Source organism: Enhydra lutris, unplaced genomic scaffold, assembly GCF_002288905.1.
Source record: "Enhydra lutris kenyoni isolate GAN:26980312 unplaced genomic scaffold, ASM228890v2 scaffoldscaffold82, whole genome shotgun sequence".
NCBI classification, from domain to species: Eukaryota; Metazoa; Chordata; class Mammalia; order Carnivora; family Mustelidae; genus Enhydra; species Enhydra lutris.
This window is the reverse complement of record NW_019154166.1, coordinates 2,419,281-2,435,926: the sequence shown is the minus strand read 5'-3', so window position 1 is coordinate 2,435,926 and position 16,646 is coordinate 2,419,281. Positions and strand designations below refer to the sequence as shown.

The following is a 16,646-nucleotide window of genomic DNA, read 5'->3' as shown; positions in this document are numbered from 1 at the left end:
CTCCCCCTCTCCCTCTGCGCCCCCCCAAAACATAAAATAAATAAAATCTGTTTTTAAAAAGAAAATAAATCCTTTTGTAGACAGAAGACACCAAGCTGAGCGGTGGTAGAACAGAGTGCGGCTTCCCCGGGAAGCGTGTTTGTGGGTGGACGCTGGGAGGGGACAGCGCGAGGCCCAGGCGGCCAGGGCCCAGGGGCCAGCCCCGAGGAGCATGCAGCAGCCTCACCTCTGCCTCAGGGCCGGGTTGCGCAGGTCCGAGATGAGCGGCATCGTCCTCTTGAACTGCTCGATTTTGGCACGCGTGCTCTCGATGATTTCCCAGTTGCGGTCCTGGGAAGACCCGGGAGGCGTCAGCAGCCCCGCCCAGCGTCCCCGCACAGTCCCCTTCCTCCGCCTCCTGCCCGCTCCGAGCACCTTGTACTCCTTGGCCAGCCTGGTGAGCCGGCGGAACAGCCCGTGCGCCATGGCCTCCATGGCCTCCGTCTGCAGCATCAGGAAGCGGCCGGTCTTCCACTGGCTCCAGTTCTCCTCCCAGTCCCGGGTGATCTCCCACACCTGCTGCAGGGCCTCCAGCTCCTTCCGGGCCAAGAGCAGGAAGAAGCGGTGAGTGAGGCCCCCGCCCCCCTCCTGCTCCCTGCCAGGACTCAGGCCAAGCCCCACAGGGGAGGGCTGTCTCCCGGGCTCATGGCTCCTTCTCCACTCTCTGGCCTTAAGAGCCGTGCCAAGATCCTCGCCATCTTTAGCCCCGAGGGACACACAAAGCAAAGGCACCACTTCACACCCAGCAGGACCACCAGGCCCAGAAAAGGCATGGGGGGAGGGGGGGCGCCCAGGAGGATGTGGGGGCCACAGGGGAAGGGAGCCTGGCGGCCCCACACACGCTCATGGGAGAGCTGCCGCCACTCCCCCACCCGCACCCCGGGGCCAGGAGCAGGGCTCAAGTGTGTCAGGTGCACACACGGTGCCAGCAGTGAGATTGCTAGAAGGTGGGAACCAGCCCGCTGTGCACACAAGGAAGCGCCCCGGCCGGAGCAAGGTTCGAACCACCAACACACACTAGAGCCTGGGAAACGTCCTTCCGAGCCACCAAGCCAGACACTTAAAGCCATCGGTAGGGAGTGCACGGGACAGGCAAATCCATAGACAGAAGATGGCCAAGAGGTCGACGGGGGCTGAGGGGAGAGGGCGCAGACTTCCGTCCGGGCCGTGGAAGGCTTCTGGAGCCAGAGAGGTTGACTCCGTTGTGAATCGTGAATGTACGGGATGCCGCTTGCTTTAAATCGGTTATGTTGTTACCTGGATTTTACCTCCATTTTTTTTTTAAAGGCATTCCCATCTTCCTGGCCTGGCCCTCGGGCCCCAGGCCCCTGCCCACGGCCCCCACCGCTGCCCAGCGCGAGGCACTGGCCCAGCACCCCACCTTCTCCAGGTTCTGCAGGTCCTTGGAGGCCGGCTGCTCGATCTTGAAGATGCCCAGGTTGGAGCGGAGACTGTTTTCCTCTTCTCGCATGGCGTTCAGCACGGCCCGCATGTGTGCAATCTGCTCCAGGGCTGCCTGGTGCCCCACATTACTGGTGAAGGGGCCTGCGGCAAGTCCCAGGTGAAGGCCTTCGTCCCCAGGAAGGACCATCACGGCTCTCCTATCCCCTTGGGGGCAGATCTCCCTTCTCTCCCCACCCGGCAGGGTCGGGAAGAGAAACAAGGGAATGCGCAGCAAGGATGACGTTTCGCTTTAGTGAAAACTCCTACCCCTGGCGTGAGAATCCGAACCGGGCGGGTCATGGGGAAAAAGAAAACTAGAAACGCCCTGAGCTGGGCGGTGCGGCCAGAAGAGCCAGGCCTCCGTCCCCATCCCCGGGCAGCATCCTTCCCTGCTCATCCTTGTCCCCGCCTCCTGGGGACCAAGGCTTTGAGACCCTGGGTCAGAGCAGAGGTCCAGCGGGAGAGCTCGGGAGCGGCTACCTTTGGATTCAAAGTCTTCCAGGAAGTTATGTGCTTTCTTCTTGAAGTCGTCTGCCGAGTGGATGAGGCCTGTCTTGAATTTCTCCTTGTGTTTCTTCAGCATTTGCTCACTGTCCAACAGGATTTGTTGGAAGATGACCCACTCCCCATTGAGACTGTCCAGCATCTCCAGGACCTGAGGACATCCAGGAGGGCACGGTGACCCATGAGCAGGAGGTCCAGCCCCCGCCATGCTCTTAGGACCTCATTTCTGACCCTATGGACGGCAGCCTTAGAGCCTACCAGAAATCCAGAACCCGACCCAAACTATCAGCTGAGTTCTCTGGCTCTCCAAGGCCTTGGGATCTCGTGCCTTCGGCCCAGCTCACTCCCCTGCCATCCCTCCAGGCGGCCCAGGACCTACGACGTCGGGGTCAGCCTCCTCGGCAAGCTGCTGCCGCCACAGGCTGGAACCTGGGGACGGCCCGCTGCGGGAACTCACGTTTTCCTGAACCGGCACCTCGTACTTCTCCAGAATGGTGAACTGCTCGTGTATGGGGGGGATCTGGGTCTCCAGGTTGGGCAGGTCGTGCTGCAGGGTCTCCATGAGTTGCAAACTGACCCCCAGCTCCTCCAGTGTCTGGGGAGGGCAGCTGATTCTGAGGGCAGGCGGAGAGCGGGCCGGTGGGCGAGCGGGCAGGACCCCGGGCCACCCTCCTGCCCCCGCCCCACCGCCGGGGGAGCCCATACTTCTCCCCGTTGTCCCGCAGGTAGGTGTGCAGCTCCAGGAGGTGCCGGGCCGCCATCTCCTTGAGCAGGGTGGTGAACTTGTCCTGCCACTCGTTGCAGTGCTGCACGAGCGAGAACTTGAGGTGGGAGCAGTCCAGCAGCACAAACTGGATGTTGAGCACCGTTTCCTCCTTCTGCACATTGTTGGCCACCTCCGTGTAGCTGCAAGGGCCCGGGTCCCCACTAGGACGGTTGTCCCTCGGCAGCCGAGCCCGCTGCCCCGTCGCGAGTTTGAGCTCTGGTGTCCAGCACCCCCGCCCCAGACGGCGGTGCTCCTCCACTCCGGGGCTGTCCCAGCCCCACGGCCAGGAGCCTATCATTTCCCCAACCTCTGCCCACGAGACAGCAGGCAGACCCCCTCGGCTGGCATTCGAGGCTTTAGGGACGCACAGATCTGAGTACCCACTGCTGCCCCCCAGCTCTGTGACCTCGGGTTATCGAAACTGTTCTGGCCCCGAGCTCTCGCCTACAACGCGGCGGTAACAACAGAACCCACATCACAAGGCTGGCGAGAGAGGGATGTGGTCTGCCAGCTTCACGCCTTACCGGGCAATGTCGGCATCGAACGAAGAGACGGGGGGGTTGAGGCGCTGGTAGCGGCGAATGAACAAGTCCTTGTTGATCTCCCAGATCTCCCGGTACATATCCCAGGTCTTGAGGTAGTTCTGCAGCAGGGTCGCGTTGTTGGTCATGCCACTGCTGATCTGGGCCTGGATCTTCCTGATGTCCTCGTCTCGCTCTTCAAGAGCCGGCACAATGCTTGTCACTCACTCCCAGCCCAGCGTAAGCTCCAGCCTGGGCCCCGGCCCCCGGCTCCCAACCCCTCCTCTCCAACACCACTTGCCCAAAGAAATGCAGCTCAGCCGTCAGCACTCGAAAGCAGAGGGGGCAAGGACTGAGAGGGGCGCCTCCTATCCTACCCCTGTCCCAAACTGTCCTTCCACATCTGCCACCTCAGTCCCAAACACCTTGAGCGTGAGTCACCTGCCATCCACTCTCCCCACCATGCTTGCTCCCTTCCCCTGTCTGGCCCCCCACCTGGCCTTCCCAGCATCATGGAGACGACCGGCCCCCATGTCTGGAGACAGCCCTGGCCTCTCCTCCTGGCACTGCCCATCCCGAAGTCTCCGATGGCCCTCGAACCTGGTGCCCTCCCTGCCGCGCACTCACCCACGATGACGTGGATGGGGTCACGATGAAACTTGCGCCTGATGAGAATCTCGGGGAGGTGGCGGAAGACAGAGATGGTGGAGAAGAGGTGGTGGCCAATGTCATTGACCACGCCTGCCAGAGTCTGGAGAGTGGGTGAGAACTCCACCTGGGGGCGGGGGTGCACAGCAGAGAGGGCTTCAGCATGGCGGTGGAGGAGACCGGCCCTGGGACTGAGAGGCCGCAGGATGAAGTCAAGGCCAAGGGCCAAGTTTAAGGACGGAGGGAAATGGAAAGGAGAGTGAGACAGTTTGGGAACATCAGGAGTTAAGGTCCCCACCTGTGCCACACCTCCCTGTGTGTCATTCTGCAAAGTGACCAGGACTCGGAAGAGGGGGTTGGGTGTGGTCTTCCCGTCCCCGTTGATGGCCTTAGACAGCTCCAGCAGCGACCACTTCACGTTGAGACGCAGGGCATCCTCCAGCATGCGGTCCAGCCGGACCGTGTACAGCATCCACTGCTGCTGGATCTGGGGGTGCGGGCGGAAGGGGGGGCCTCAGGGGAGACAGCGCCGGGGTGGGGGTGGTGGGGGAGGAAGCCGGTGAAAGAGAGAGGTGGGACGCAGAGTCCCAAAGGAAGGTTTGAGGGACTGAAGGTCAGGTGAGTCCAAGATGACAGCAGGATGTCTGAGAAGCGCCCCACAGAGGATGGAGGGGAAGAACCAGGAGAAAGTTCTGACGGCCACAGGTGGGGCTGGGGGGCCTCGCGCAGCCACAGAGCCGGGCCCCAGGAGCCGCACCTCCGGGCTGTCGTTCTTGAAGACCTCATAGGAGTTGGTCATGATGGCCACCACGTCCTGGTGCAGGCGCTGTAGCTTCTGCAGCACAGCCGCGCGGTGCTCCCGCTGGTCCTCCTCAAACTCCAGGTCCCGGTACACCCGTTTGCCGCTGATGCGCACCAGCAGCGTCTCGGAGATCTCCTGCGCTCGCCAGCCGATGGTCAGAGTGGAGGTCTTGAACTCGTTCACGATGGCCTGCACCTGGAGGCGGCCCGCACGCCGGAGGGGGGGCCTCAGTTTGGGAAGAGACCCTCTGGGCTCCGTGCTCGCCTCCCACCTGTGCTCCAGCCACAGCTGCTGACATCAACAATAACGCACGCGGACACGCTTCGTGTCCTTCCCACACTCCCTGGGCTCCATACGGACCGTCCACGCACCGGCCCTCAGGTCAGCCGAGTCGAGTGCCCGGGACGCACCTTGCTGGCATGTATGCGGCACTCCGTGATGAAGAAGGCGCTGGCCCCCTTCAAGGTCCAGTGCAGCTTCTTGAGTCCAGGGTGGATCTTCTTATCCAGGAATCGGACTCGCTCTTTGAAGAGGGCCTGCTCGTCGAGGGACAGCATGGCGATGATCCTGTGTGGGACAGGGGACCAGCAGCAGCTGGGACAAGCTCTGCAGGCCGCCCCCCGTGCCAGGGAACTCGGTGGGGCCATCTGGAGCTTTCCGAGGAAGGTTTCACTTCCGCCTGTGGCGGAAATGCTCTGCACTTTGTGCTGGCCACACACCAACCACGTGTGGCAGTGCCGCACCAAAAACATGGCCTGTGCCCATGAGTGACTCAGCTGTAATATTTCACATAATTCCAAGTAAGTAATTAAAACAGACACAGCCACATGCAACTGGGGGCCGCCATATTGGATGGTGTTGTTCTAGACTCCCAGATGAGACCACGGGCTCCACCAGTGGACTTTACCTGGGCTGAGACCGGCACCCAACCCAGAGCAGAGCCTCGGGGCAGAGATAAGCACCAAGGGCTCCAAGCAGGGGGCCCTGGTTCAGGACCGCTGATGCTTTCCGCAATCCTAATGCCCCCTCTCACTGTGCGTTCCTAGAGAAGTGACCCGGCCCATAATCCGCCTGGCCCCAGTGCCTGTGGGGCTGGAGGGGACCTGGCGGGGGTGTTTTTGGCTTTCTACCCTGAAGCTAGAAGACAGAAGTGCAAGGGACAGGAAAAACCGCAGGGCTGTGCAAGAGAGGAGGAGAAAGCATTTTTCGAGACGGTCAGACCTAAAGGAGAGATCCTGCAGGAGACAGGTGACATCACGGGACAGATAAGACACCGAGGAACCCGGAAGGCGTGCAGAAGGCCACGCGGAGGGCTGCAGCCTCACCGGTTGTAGTCTCGGGCCACGAGCAGCAGGTTCTCCCGGAGAACGCGCAGGTCCTCGGCGCGCTCTGCCACATTCGTCACGTAGTGGGGCGTCTCAAAGAGCAGCCGCTCCCAGTAGTCAATCTCCACGAAGAGAATCAGCAGGGACCTCGGGGAAAAACAGCGAGGCCACTCACGGGACTGCTGGAGGGCCTGGCTGCGGCCCCAGGCGCAGACACAGATGAGAAATGAAGCAGAACGTCCCGGTAAAGAAGGCTGCGGGACTCCCTGCCAAACCGCCACAACAGCGGGAAGTGGGGTGCTGCGTGTTTAGGGCATGAGCCCTCGGAGGCAGACAGGGAGCAGAGGGCCCAGGGGCAAGGAGCAGAGCAGACATCCTCAGCTGGGGACGGAGACCGCTGAGAGGCCGCTCCGTCCGCACCGTGGGGCTCTCTGAGGCCCAGGCTGGTGGCTCCGAATGTCTCAGGAGGGAAGGTTGTGGAAACAGCGCCCCACCTGTGCCCACCCCCACTCTGCACACTTAAGCAAGTGCCCTTGTCACCCCAGCAGAAGATGGAAGGCTTCTTGTCCGGAGAAACATACAGAGACAGACCGATGGAGGTTCTTGGACTGGGGACCCCAGGCCCGGCTGAAGAAGGGGGTGTACTAAGAGAAAGGGACATTTAGGGTCACACGCACACTGAATGTTAAGACCCCCCCACCAGGCTTCTTTTCCCAGCCACTGACCGGGCTCAGATAGCTGGACCAACACCCTCCAGAACAAGGCCCGGAGGACTGTTTTCCATGGCCTCTGGCCAGCCTGAGGGGTGAACCCCAAAGACAGTCACTGCAGGGGTCCCCTGGAAGCAGCCCACAGCTGACGAGCCCTACAACCTGCTCAGCAGTGTTTCGGGTCCACTTTCCATCTCCCTGCCCTTGAAGATGGACGACCAAGGATCACAAAACATCGGTCTCTGTCCTTTCAAGCACAGAAGGCAGGAGCCAAACAACCAAAGAGAAGAAAAGCAAATGCAAGGAGAGATGAGGGGATGGGCCGCATAGAAAGGAGGCAGAAAGGAGGCCATCTGCACCAAGTAAGACCGGACAAAAAAGGAGCATCCGTGACCCAAAACTCAGAAGAGCTCCTGGAAGTTAGAGGAGAGACATTAACGAACAAACAAGCCCATTAACAATGAAATCGACAGAAATCTCTCGGAAAGCAGAGAAAAAGACGCAGAGATGGAAGGCAGAGGAATTTGCATGAAAAAAAGAACAGAAAACTCCCCAGTAGTAATCTTTATATTTATTACATGTTGGAAGGATCGTATGCAGGGCGGCGTCGGGTTGGGTATTAAAACGGATCTCAGCTGTTTCTTGTTCCTCTCTTAGAGGCAGTACCAGAGGAATCGGACTTGCGCACGTGGCCCCCGCATCCGGCAAGCTCTCCCCCTTTCCTCCCGGCTGTCATGCCCACCTCTGAGATCAGCCCCTCAGACCCCCCTGCTCCTGAACCCCGCCATCTGTCACTTCCGCGGCCCTCCTGCCACTCCTCACTGGCTCCTTGGCATAAGCCACTTGGCGGAACCCCAGCCTGGCTCAGTCTGCTGCCACGTGCCTGCCCTGTGCGCCCATGCAGGGGGCCCAGCAGGGCGGGGCCACATCGATGAGCACCCTGAGGGCTCCCCAGGCTGCCCTCCATCCTGTTCTCCTGGCCACCGCCAGCAGCACCTCCCCACTCTCTCGGACCCGTCCCTCCTCGTCTCTATGGAAAGCCCACCTCCTACACCCCAGGGAGACGCCACGTACTTCTTGCTGTCAAACCCAGAAGGCTGGGGACTTGAGTCCCACCCAAAGCTTCTGCCATTTAGGACAGAAGAGGCCCTCCCCACCCCCAAGGCCAAGGCCTCCTCCAGGGCTCCACGTCCTGACACGGAACATGGCAGCCCCTCCAGCTGTCCTCAGCCTGCAGTTCCTCCCATCAACAGTCAAGGAAGGCCAAGTTTCCACCATCTTGAAAAAAACAAACCAAACCTAGCCCCCCAGGACTCCGTAACCCCCTGTGGGCCCTGTGCCCCGCACTCCCATCGACCACGTACCTTCCATGCAGAGCTGTCATCGCAAACTCTGTGCCCTGAGAGCTGCCCCCTTCACCTCCACAACTGCCCTCGTCAAGTCTCCCCAGGACACCTTGTCCCCAAGCCCCACAGGCCTCCTCAGGCCTGGCCCTCTGTCCTCTCACCCTGGAAAGCTCCCTGCCTTGCCTGCCCGGGATGCGCTCCATAGGTACATGTGCTTCTGAACCTAGCACCCACTACCACCACCACCCACTACCACCTCCTTGGGCTTTTAGAGGCAAAGCAAAGTTCGGAAACTCCACTTTCTCCAAGGCACCTGTGACCCTAGCGCAATGTGAAACGGCAACTGGATATTGGCCTAAAGTTGATCGAGAGAGCACGCGGCTCTTTCCACCCGTCCCAAAGAGTGAAGGCGCCAGGGAATTGCCACCACGTGTGGGAGCCCGGCATGACTGCGGCATCCGATCTCTCAAGCAAGGCCAGAACGCAGAACTAGTTTCCAATATAAAAACCAGTAACCAGTTAAACATTCTCAGGGAAGAAAAGAGTTCCATGACTATTAAAACCATAAAAATAAAATACCCAAATTAACCAATTAACAAGTGATGTTTATATATAACATTTGCACGCAAATTTATAGATGTGTTTATATATATATATATATATATGATGACATCTCTTGCTCATTGGTCAATGTATATGGAAAAATGACTTATAGACATTTTATATGGATTTAAATACATTGAAAGAAAAAGTGTTATTTTTGGGTAGAAAGACTCAAACCTTAAAGATGTTCATTCTTCTTCAGTTAACCTATAAATTTAACCCAATCCTTATTCCCATAAAAATAGGAACAGAACTATTTTGGGCACTAAACAGATTGATTCCAAACTTCTTATGGGAAATAAATATTAAAAATATCCCCCAAAAACTCGGCAAAGGGAGAGGAATGAGGTCAATAATTGAAGCAGTTTTGTTCCTTCACATGAACAGACAGACATACCAGCACAGAAAAGCGAATCCCAAAATAGACACGACTCTCCGTGGGAATTTGTTATGTTATATAAATGAGATCGGGTCAGCGGGCTAGCCATCTGGGATTAAAACACACAACCCAGCCGCATGTGCAGCTCTCTCCCTACATCAAACTAAGTTTCAAATAGATCAGACATCTATATGTAATGAATAAAATCATGAAATGCCAGAAGAAAATATAGAATATTTTCAAAATTTAAAAAAAAAAAAAAGGCTTGACTAAAAAATCAGGTGATTTGTAAAATCGGTGTGGTTTCTTTTTTTATTGTTCTTTTTCTTTTGTCTTTTTTTCTTCTTTTCTTTTCTTTTTTTTTTTAAGGAAAGCGTATTTTTTGATCACAGCCCAAAGCCCCCACAATCTGGAGGTGTTCTCACGAAAGTCCGTGTTCTGAATATTACTGAAATGCTACTTGGAAGCACAATGAGAAGAAAATTCCAGAACATTCTGTGTCTGATCTACAGGCAATGGCTGAAATAACAAGAAGAAATGATCTTGCATTTGAGGTGTTGCAAAGGGTCATAATTTCACCTTCTCTGGAGAGGAAAATCCCAGTAAGGGAAATTATTTTCAAGTGAATAGGCCTCTCTTACACGTGAGTGAACAGTGCATTACCAGGCGTGGAAGGAAACCCTCCAAAGAGAGAGAGAGGCCAAAGCCAGGGAAAATTCCTTTTGCCCTAGGATTCCAAATCCAGTCAAACGTCCAACAAGGGGAGGGCAGAAGACAACCGTGGCCAATCACATGAGAACTCAAAAGATTTCCCTGCCACACACCATTTCTGGGAAAGCTACTGAGAAATACACTCCACCAAAATGAGGGCCTAACCCAAGAAAGAGGAAGACAAAGGAGGCTCCAGGTGCAGGGGAAAGTTCCAGGCTTCGTAGCAAGCCTTGAAACCAAGCAGCCCTACTGACTCAGGAGGAAAAGGAGTTCGAGCAGGGGACAGCTCTAAGAAAAACAGGAAGCCAGTCAGAGAGTGAGGACAAACGTGATGGGTCTGGGAGAATTAACGTCAGCAAACTGTGCTAGCAAAAATAACAAGGAGATTATCGGTCCTGAAAACAGCAAACATCAGACAAGCCAAGGAAAGAAGCATCACCAGGAAATCCCTCCGTCCAGCTGCAAACGAGACTAACAAGGTCACGTTAAGCTAAGCACTAGATACAGACTTAACCCCAAACCTGGTGTGAGAGCTATGCCCGACGGAGAGTGGGGTCTGAGCATTTCTTTAGACTAGAGGCCCCGAACCAGTCTCCCTGATCAGCACCGCGGCCAGCCCACGTGGGCAAGTGTGCTCCCCAGCACCGCACTCGAATATCTCTTCATTTGGTCATTTTGGCAAGATCTGCAAAGTAACTGAAGGCCTGTCGTCAGGTTTTAACGTGTTGGCCGACAGGATGGACTTGGATGACGCCATCTTGATGTTGAGCTGAGCTCAAACATCCTGGAAAGAACTCTTTCCACAGGGTTGCGGCTCTGATGGGGCCAGAAGTGTGTCAATTAATGTCCAGAATGCACATTTTATTTTACTGACAGATGAAATCTCTTTTTTTAAAGACTTATTTATTTGAGAGAGGGAGGGAGGGAGCGAGCACAGGCACAGGCAGGAGCAGAGGGAGAGCAGTGGATTCTGCTGAGCGCGGAACCCGACGTGGGGCTCGATCTCGCAACCCTGAGATCGTGACCCTAGCTGAAGTCAAGAGCCGGGCACACGAGACACCCAGGCGCCCCAACAAATAAAGTTTCCTTTAAAAAAAAAAATCAGAGGTGCCTGGGTGCTCAGTGGGTTGAGCCTTTCTGCCTTCAGCTCAGGTCATGCTCTCAGGGTCCTGGGATCCAGCCCCACATCGGGCTCTTTGCTCAGCAGGGAGGCTGCTTCATCCTCTCTCTCTGCCTGTCTCTCTGCCTACTTGTGATCTCTGTGTGTCAAATAAATAAATAAATAATCTTTAAAAAAAAACAAATCAGCCTGGGAAATTATTTTGTAAGGTGTTTCCTCATTGATCCTCAGAGCCGCGGTTGGGCCACAGAGGCAGGAAAGGGAAGCCCACGGAGTTTAGGGTGACAGTCTGGAGTGAACTGACCCCACAGAGAAAGCCCCTATATGGGTGGGGGACAAGGAGGGAGTGCAGGCCCTACAGACAGAAGACTGACGGGCGTCTGTCCCCATGTCCCCTCTCCTGCTGGGGGCGGGGGGATGCATGGCGGCACAGGGTGGTGCGGGACACAGGGACCACACGGCTGTCCTCAGCCAGGGGAGAGACGACATCTGGAACACATTTGCGCTACACGCAGTCGGTGAAGCCAGTCTGGCCGTGGAACATGGTAAAAGCCCATTGGGACTTCAGAGCCCCAATGTTTGGGATAGAAGGTGGGATAAGAAAGCCCCTTGTGAGATAAAACAGACTCTCTCAGGGCCCGGAAGGCTCCGAACTCAGGGGGAGTCGGGTAATTCGGAGAACACTCAGGACACTTGAAAAGCAAGCATATTTCGAGATGTTATCAAGACCCCTGAGCACGGAAGAGTCAGCTGATAAAGCCATCGGCACCTCCCCCGTAGCACTTTGTACGCCGGACATTTCTTTATGGGTGGGATGAGCCCAGGCTTGGCAGAGTCCTTCCCTGGGATCATGGGTTGGGTTTTTTGTTTTGTTTTGTTTTTCCCTTCCCCATACAGAATTTACCCCGCAGAGGCAGCCTTATCTTGAAACCACAAAAATGTAAAGAAGCTTACAGCAGATCCTTCTAGTAAACAACCCCGGAGGGACAGAAACACTCCCGGCAACAAGCGTCTGGCCATTGTTTGGGTTTCACTTAAACCCGTGCCATAACTATTTGGCCCGGAGCTGCCTTGCTAGGCGGTGCTGTAAAGATTATGCAACCAGTATGTCAAGTTATTTCATGTGCTTCTTGACGGAAAAGGTCTCCTACGCCTCTCAAAGCTCCACGGGCATCCTGCCCCAACGTCGGGCAAACGCACCACGGTGCGGGGACAGGGCACAAGGTCCAGGCAGTCCGCGCTGGACATCCTTCAGGACAGAACACTCAGGAGCCGTGCAGACCTGTGCAACCCTTGTAAGTCCATGGGTTTGGAGTGGACTGAGCCACAGTACAAACCACAGCACAGCAGACACCACGGAAGCCACCATGGCCTTCCTTCTCCCGGCACAGAAGGGGGCCCGCCCCTCCCCCACACGCGGGTGCGGGTGACCGTGACAAAAGCCAGTTGCAACAGTCCGGGTTACAGCATGTTCCCATCCTGTGCGCCGCGGCTAGTTCGGCTTCTCTGTGACCCACAGGACCTCCAGGGAGCGGGACGGGTGCTGGAGTTTCACTGTTTCCTGTGTATACGTCCACGTCCTTTTTTCTTTTCTTTTTTTTCTTTTTTACAGTGAGCAGGCACTATTTTTAGTTTACATTTAAAAATACCCACTAAAGGTTTGTTGTTGTTGTTTTTTTTTTTAAATCAAAGACAAAAAAATGTACGAAGTAGGAACGTCAAGGGGGCGGGGGAGGATAAACCAAACCACCAAGCGTGGTTATCGCTGGGGAGACTTTCTTCTCTTTCCTGTGTTTTGCAAGTTTTCTAAAACCGTCCATACTTGTATGATGGGAAATTAATCATTGTGAAAACACTTTGGATGCACAGTGTACGTGGCATGCTATTTGTGTAGCTATCCACGCCTGCCACTGGACTAGGTTCCCCAAGAAACTAGTGACACAGACTCCTTAGAAAGAAACTGAGTCACAGCCGGGGAGCCTGACTGTCGCCTCTCTACCCTGGTGTAACTTCGGAGTTCTGTAACATGGGCCTTAGATCACCCTTTGTAAAAGGTTAAACTGTTGTAAAAATTACCATTACTTTTTTTTTTTAATGATGATACAGGGGCGCCTGGGTGGCTCAGTGGGTTAAAGCCTCTGCCTTCAGCTCAGGTCATGATCCCAGGGTCCTGGGATCGAGCCCCACAGCGGGCTCTCTGCTCGGCGGGGAGCCTGCTTCCTCCTCTCTCTCTGCCTGCCTCTCTGCCTACTTGTGATCTCTGTCTGTCAAATAAATAAATAAAAATCTTTTTAAAAAGTTAAAAAAAAAAAAAGATGATGCAGAGCATTTACAGAGCGACCCTGTCACCTTGCCAGATCTGCTGGGAACATTCTTGTGTTCCCACAGCTTTTCGAGGCAGTTCCTTTGGAGGGAAATCAGGTTTGTGGACTGTTTGGGCTGCGTGAGGGCTTCCACACACACCATCGTGCCTCGTGACAAGCTCAGAGAAGGATTTTTTGATAAAAAAGGATAAGGATAAGGAAACTGGGCTTAGAGGAATTCCGCCGCAGCCCGAGGTCACACAGTGAGGCCTGAGGACCCCAGGGTTCACACTCAGCCCCGAGAACCGGGAGGAGGCACAGGCCGCCCCAGGCCACCTCCCAGCCCACTGGCGGTGACACTGACGCGCTTCGCCTCTTGCTGGACCCTGTCTCCTCTCGACTTAAGATGTAAACGCAGACCGATGGTGCAGACCGTTCTGCCGCTGGGATACAACCCTCTGATTCCAGAGGAACAAGGCAGCTTCTGGGCTGTGCACGTTCACGTCAGTGTCACTACAAGTGCGTCCGTCCGTCCGTCTGTCCCGGGGTCACTCCAAGCACAGCACCTCGGGGAGCACCCTGCTCGGCGGGACGGTATGTCTTGCACAATGTCCCGGCCAGGGTAATACCGGCCTCATCTTCTGTCCCCGCAAACTCAGAGCGTTGACTTCCGGAGCCGTTAGGATGGGCTGCAGCTTGGCCATCCCTCCAGAACCCACGGGCCTTGTCAGGGCCGCTCTCTTACACGCTGCCCTGCCAAGGATGGATCTCCGCCCTCCGACGTCTCTGTCCTTCTCACAAAGGCCTCCGCCTCCCCTGACACGCGGCACTGCTCCTGCACCCTGGTCCCCCCCGCCATGACGTATCCTCCTGCCCTTGTACCCCCTGTCCCCTGGCCTCCATCTCCCCCCAGGCCTTTTCTAGCAAAGCCCCTCCTGCCCGGGCCCAGCAGATGAAGACGGCCTAGGAGTCGAAGCCAACATGACGAGCCCGGGAGCCCGGGAGGCAGCTCGTCTTCCAGGGCCCGGCTGATGACGACGGAGAGCCAAAAGCAATCAAGTGGAAAGTGATTTCCTTCCAATTAGGAAAAACTGTCACCAGACGGCGTGCAATCTCTGTAGACAGATGTCTTACAGAGCGCCTTCCTTCCTTTTCTCTTCTGCATCTCACAGCGAGCGGAAGCGCGGCCGAGGGCCAGGGCTCTGCCATCCGCACACTCCCGGCACCTACCTCGGGTCCCAGCGTAGGGAAGGCCCTCGCGGCGCAAATACGGGAATCAGTCACGCAGTAAGGGACTGGAACGGGAAATTTTCCTACCTGGAAAGCTGTGGGAGACAGCGTGACCCGCCAACCCTGCCAGGTCCTTGCCTGTGGCCGGGGTGACTTAGCTGGGCCGCCGAGGCCATCTAGTGGCCGCACACCTACATCACGGGCCAGTGGGTCCCTGGGATGGGTTATTTTGGAGAACCAAGGGCGGAGGAATCAGAGGCCGGAGGTGGTGGTGTTCCCCCTGCGTGGCACAGGAGAGTTGGAAACCAGAACCACACGTGGAACCAAGAGACAGCAGTTGAGCTCTGGAGTGAGCAGGGGACGCGCTCAGCGGGGCAAGGAGTCCCACTGGGTCTCGTACTTGTCAAAGTTGACATCTAGCATGCCCGGCTTCTCCTGGCTGACTCGTAACAGCGGCGTGTCCAGCCGCCGGATGCAGTCCTTGTCCACTGTTAGCGTCCAGTCTTGGAAGGTTTTCCGGACCAGTTCGTCGATGGCCTGAACCATCTGCTGGTAGGTGTGCGCGCTCTCCTCTCCACTTCCGATGTGGGGCAGGAAGTGGGCACTGGAAAGACACTGAGGGGAGGGACAACGGGTGGCCGGAGCCCACAAGCCACCGTCCCCCACCGTCCGGTCTCGCACACCACGCACCCACCAGGCCTGCGGCTAGCCAGGGAGGCCCGCTCTGACCACTCAGGGGGGTCACGGGGCCACACAGCAGGGTGAGAGGAGGACACCAGGGCATGAGAGAGAGGGGATCATAGCATGAAGGGAAGCAGAGGTTCAGCTCAGCAAAAGTTGGCTAAGAAAGGACATTACAGGACGTGAGGGTTGGAGAGGGATGAGGCTGAAATCCAGTATGAGCCCTTGGTCACCACAGTCCAAGCTCAGACACCGGGAAGACACCTTATTCTCACCCAGAACCAATTACACGATGCCAGGCCCCTCGGTAGCCTGCAAACTACATTCCCCAAAAGGCCTATCAGGGGCATTTTCTCCTGTTTCCTTGTGCGGTTCTTGTAGCAGGACAAGGTCCTCGCAGGGCCTGTCCAGCTCTCTGGATCCTGGGCTTGTACATACTCCTCTTGGTGGCCCAGCTTCCCGGAGGCCCACCCTACTCCTCCTCCCCGCCTTGATGGCCAAGGCCTGCCATGACCCGTGTCCGCCAACCACACCCGCCATCATGAGCCTCGGAAGCTGTGGCCCCCTCCCCGCCGGCACTGGCGCTCCCCTCCCCCGGCCCCTAGGGAAGACTCTCGGGGAAACTGGGGAGGGGGCACGCCCCACCCCTGCAGGCGTGTGGCGCAGTGTGCGACCTCCACGGGCTCCCCAGAGCTCACGTTCATGACCCTGTCGATGCGATGCCGTAGGATCCGCATCCAGTACGCCTGCCCCGAGTACTGGGCCCTGTAGGGCTCCAGGTACAGCCACTTCTTGCTCAGCTCGCGGTTCACCAAGGCCAGCTCACTGTTGAATAGCATGTAGAGATCTACCGCCTTCTTGTCATAGGTGCGCTTGATGGCCTGAGGAAGGGGAGGGGCCTGACCACTCGGCCTGGGGGTCCCACCCCCTTCCCCAGGCTGCGCAAGGAGGCTTGCTCCCTAGCCATCAGGACAGGGACACGCAGGGAGCAGAGGACGCGGGAAAGGGCATGCAGGGGGCTGGGACTGAAGGGCACACAGGGGGCGCGGGCGGAGGCGGCCCGGGGGGGGGGGGGGGGGGGGGGGGGGGGGGGGGGGGGGGGGGGGGGCGGCGGCCAGGAGGGTGGCGGCACCTCCCGCGTGGCCAGCCTGTGGAAGGTGTCCAGCAGCAGCACTCCCTGCTCCACATCCCGGACTAACTCAAAGGCAGAGGTGATCAGGTTCTGAGTCATCACCTCCAGGTCCTTGACTCCATTACGAAACCTGCACCAGCAGAGGAGTGTGGGGACTGGCGGCACCGCTGCGGGCCCTGAGGACAACCCACCTCCCCCGCCCCCAAATAAGAATCCCCGGTGCCCGCTGAGGGCGACCCCCCCACCCCGTGCCAGGCACACGGAGCGTTAGGTGCGTTCGTCGTCTGCGGCCTAGAATGACACAGGGTCACGCTGGCTTTGTTAGACAAGGCAATGGGCCTGACGGAGGGATGGGCTGCCAGAGTCACCTAGCAGCTCGCGAC

General features: G+C 57.1%; 1 protein-coding gene across 2 annotated transcripts in view; it reads right to left on the bottom strand.

The window, feature by feature from the left end:
• The window catches only part of LOC111161163 (dynein axonemal heavy chain 2), a 77,179-nt gene that overhangs the window by 42,282 nt on the left and 18,251 nt on the right, over positions 1-16,646 (bottom strand). For both annotated transcript variants that reach the window (XM_022524700.1, XM_022524701.1), the window contains 15 exons: positions 16,264-16,393; positions 15,830-16,012; positions 14,851-15,065; positions 6,049-6,195; positions 5,134-5,290; positions 4,679-4,918; positions 4,220-4,408; positions 3,901-4,048; positions 3,277-3,469; positions 2,692-2,892; positions 2,444-2,600; positions 1,963-2,137; positions 1,421-1,584; positions 415-576; positions 227-330 (listed from right to left, as the gene is read on the bottom strand). In XM_022524700.1, coding sequence (XP_022380408.1) covers positions 227-330; positions 415-576; positions 1,421-1,584; positions 1,963-2,137; positions 2,444-2,600; positions 2,692-2,892; positions 3,277-3,469; positions 3,901-4,048; positions 4,220-4,408; positions 4,679-4,918; positions 5,134-5,290; positions 6,049-6,195; positions 14,851-15,065; positions 15,830-16,012; positions 16,264-16,393 — 2,565 coding nt within the window. The remainder of the gene's footprint in view (positions 1-226; positions 331-414; positions 577-1,420; positions 1,585-1,962; positions 2,138-2,443; positions 2,601-2,691; positions 2,893-3,276; positions 3,470-3,900; positions 4,049-4,219; positions 4,409-4,678; positions 4,919-5,133; positions 5,291-6,048; positions 6,196-14,850; positions 15,066-15,829; positions 16,013-16,263; positions 16,394-16,646) is intronic.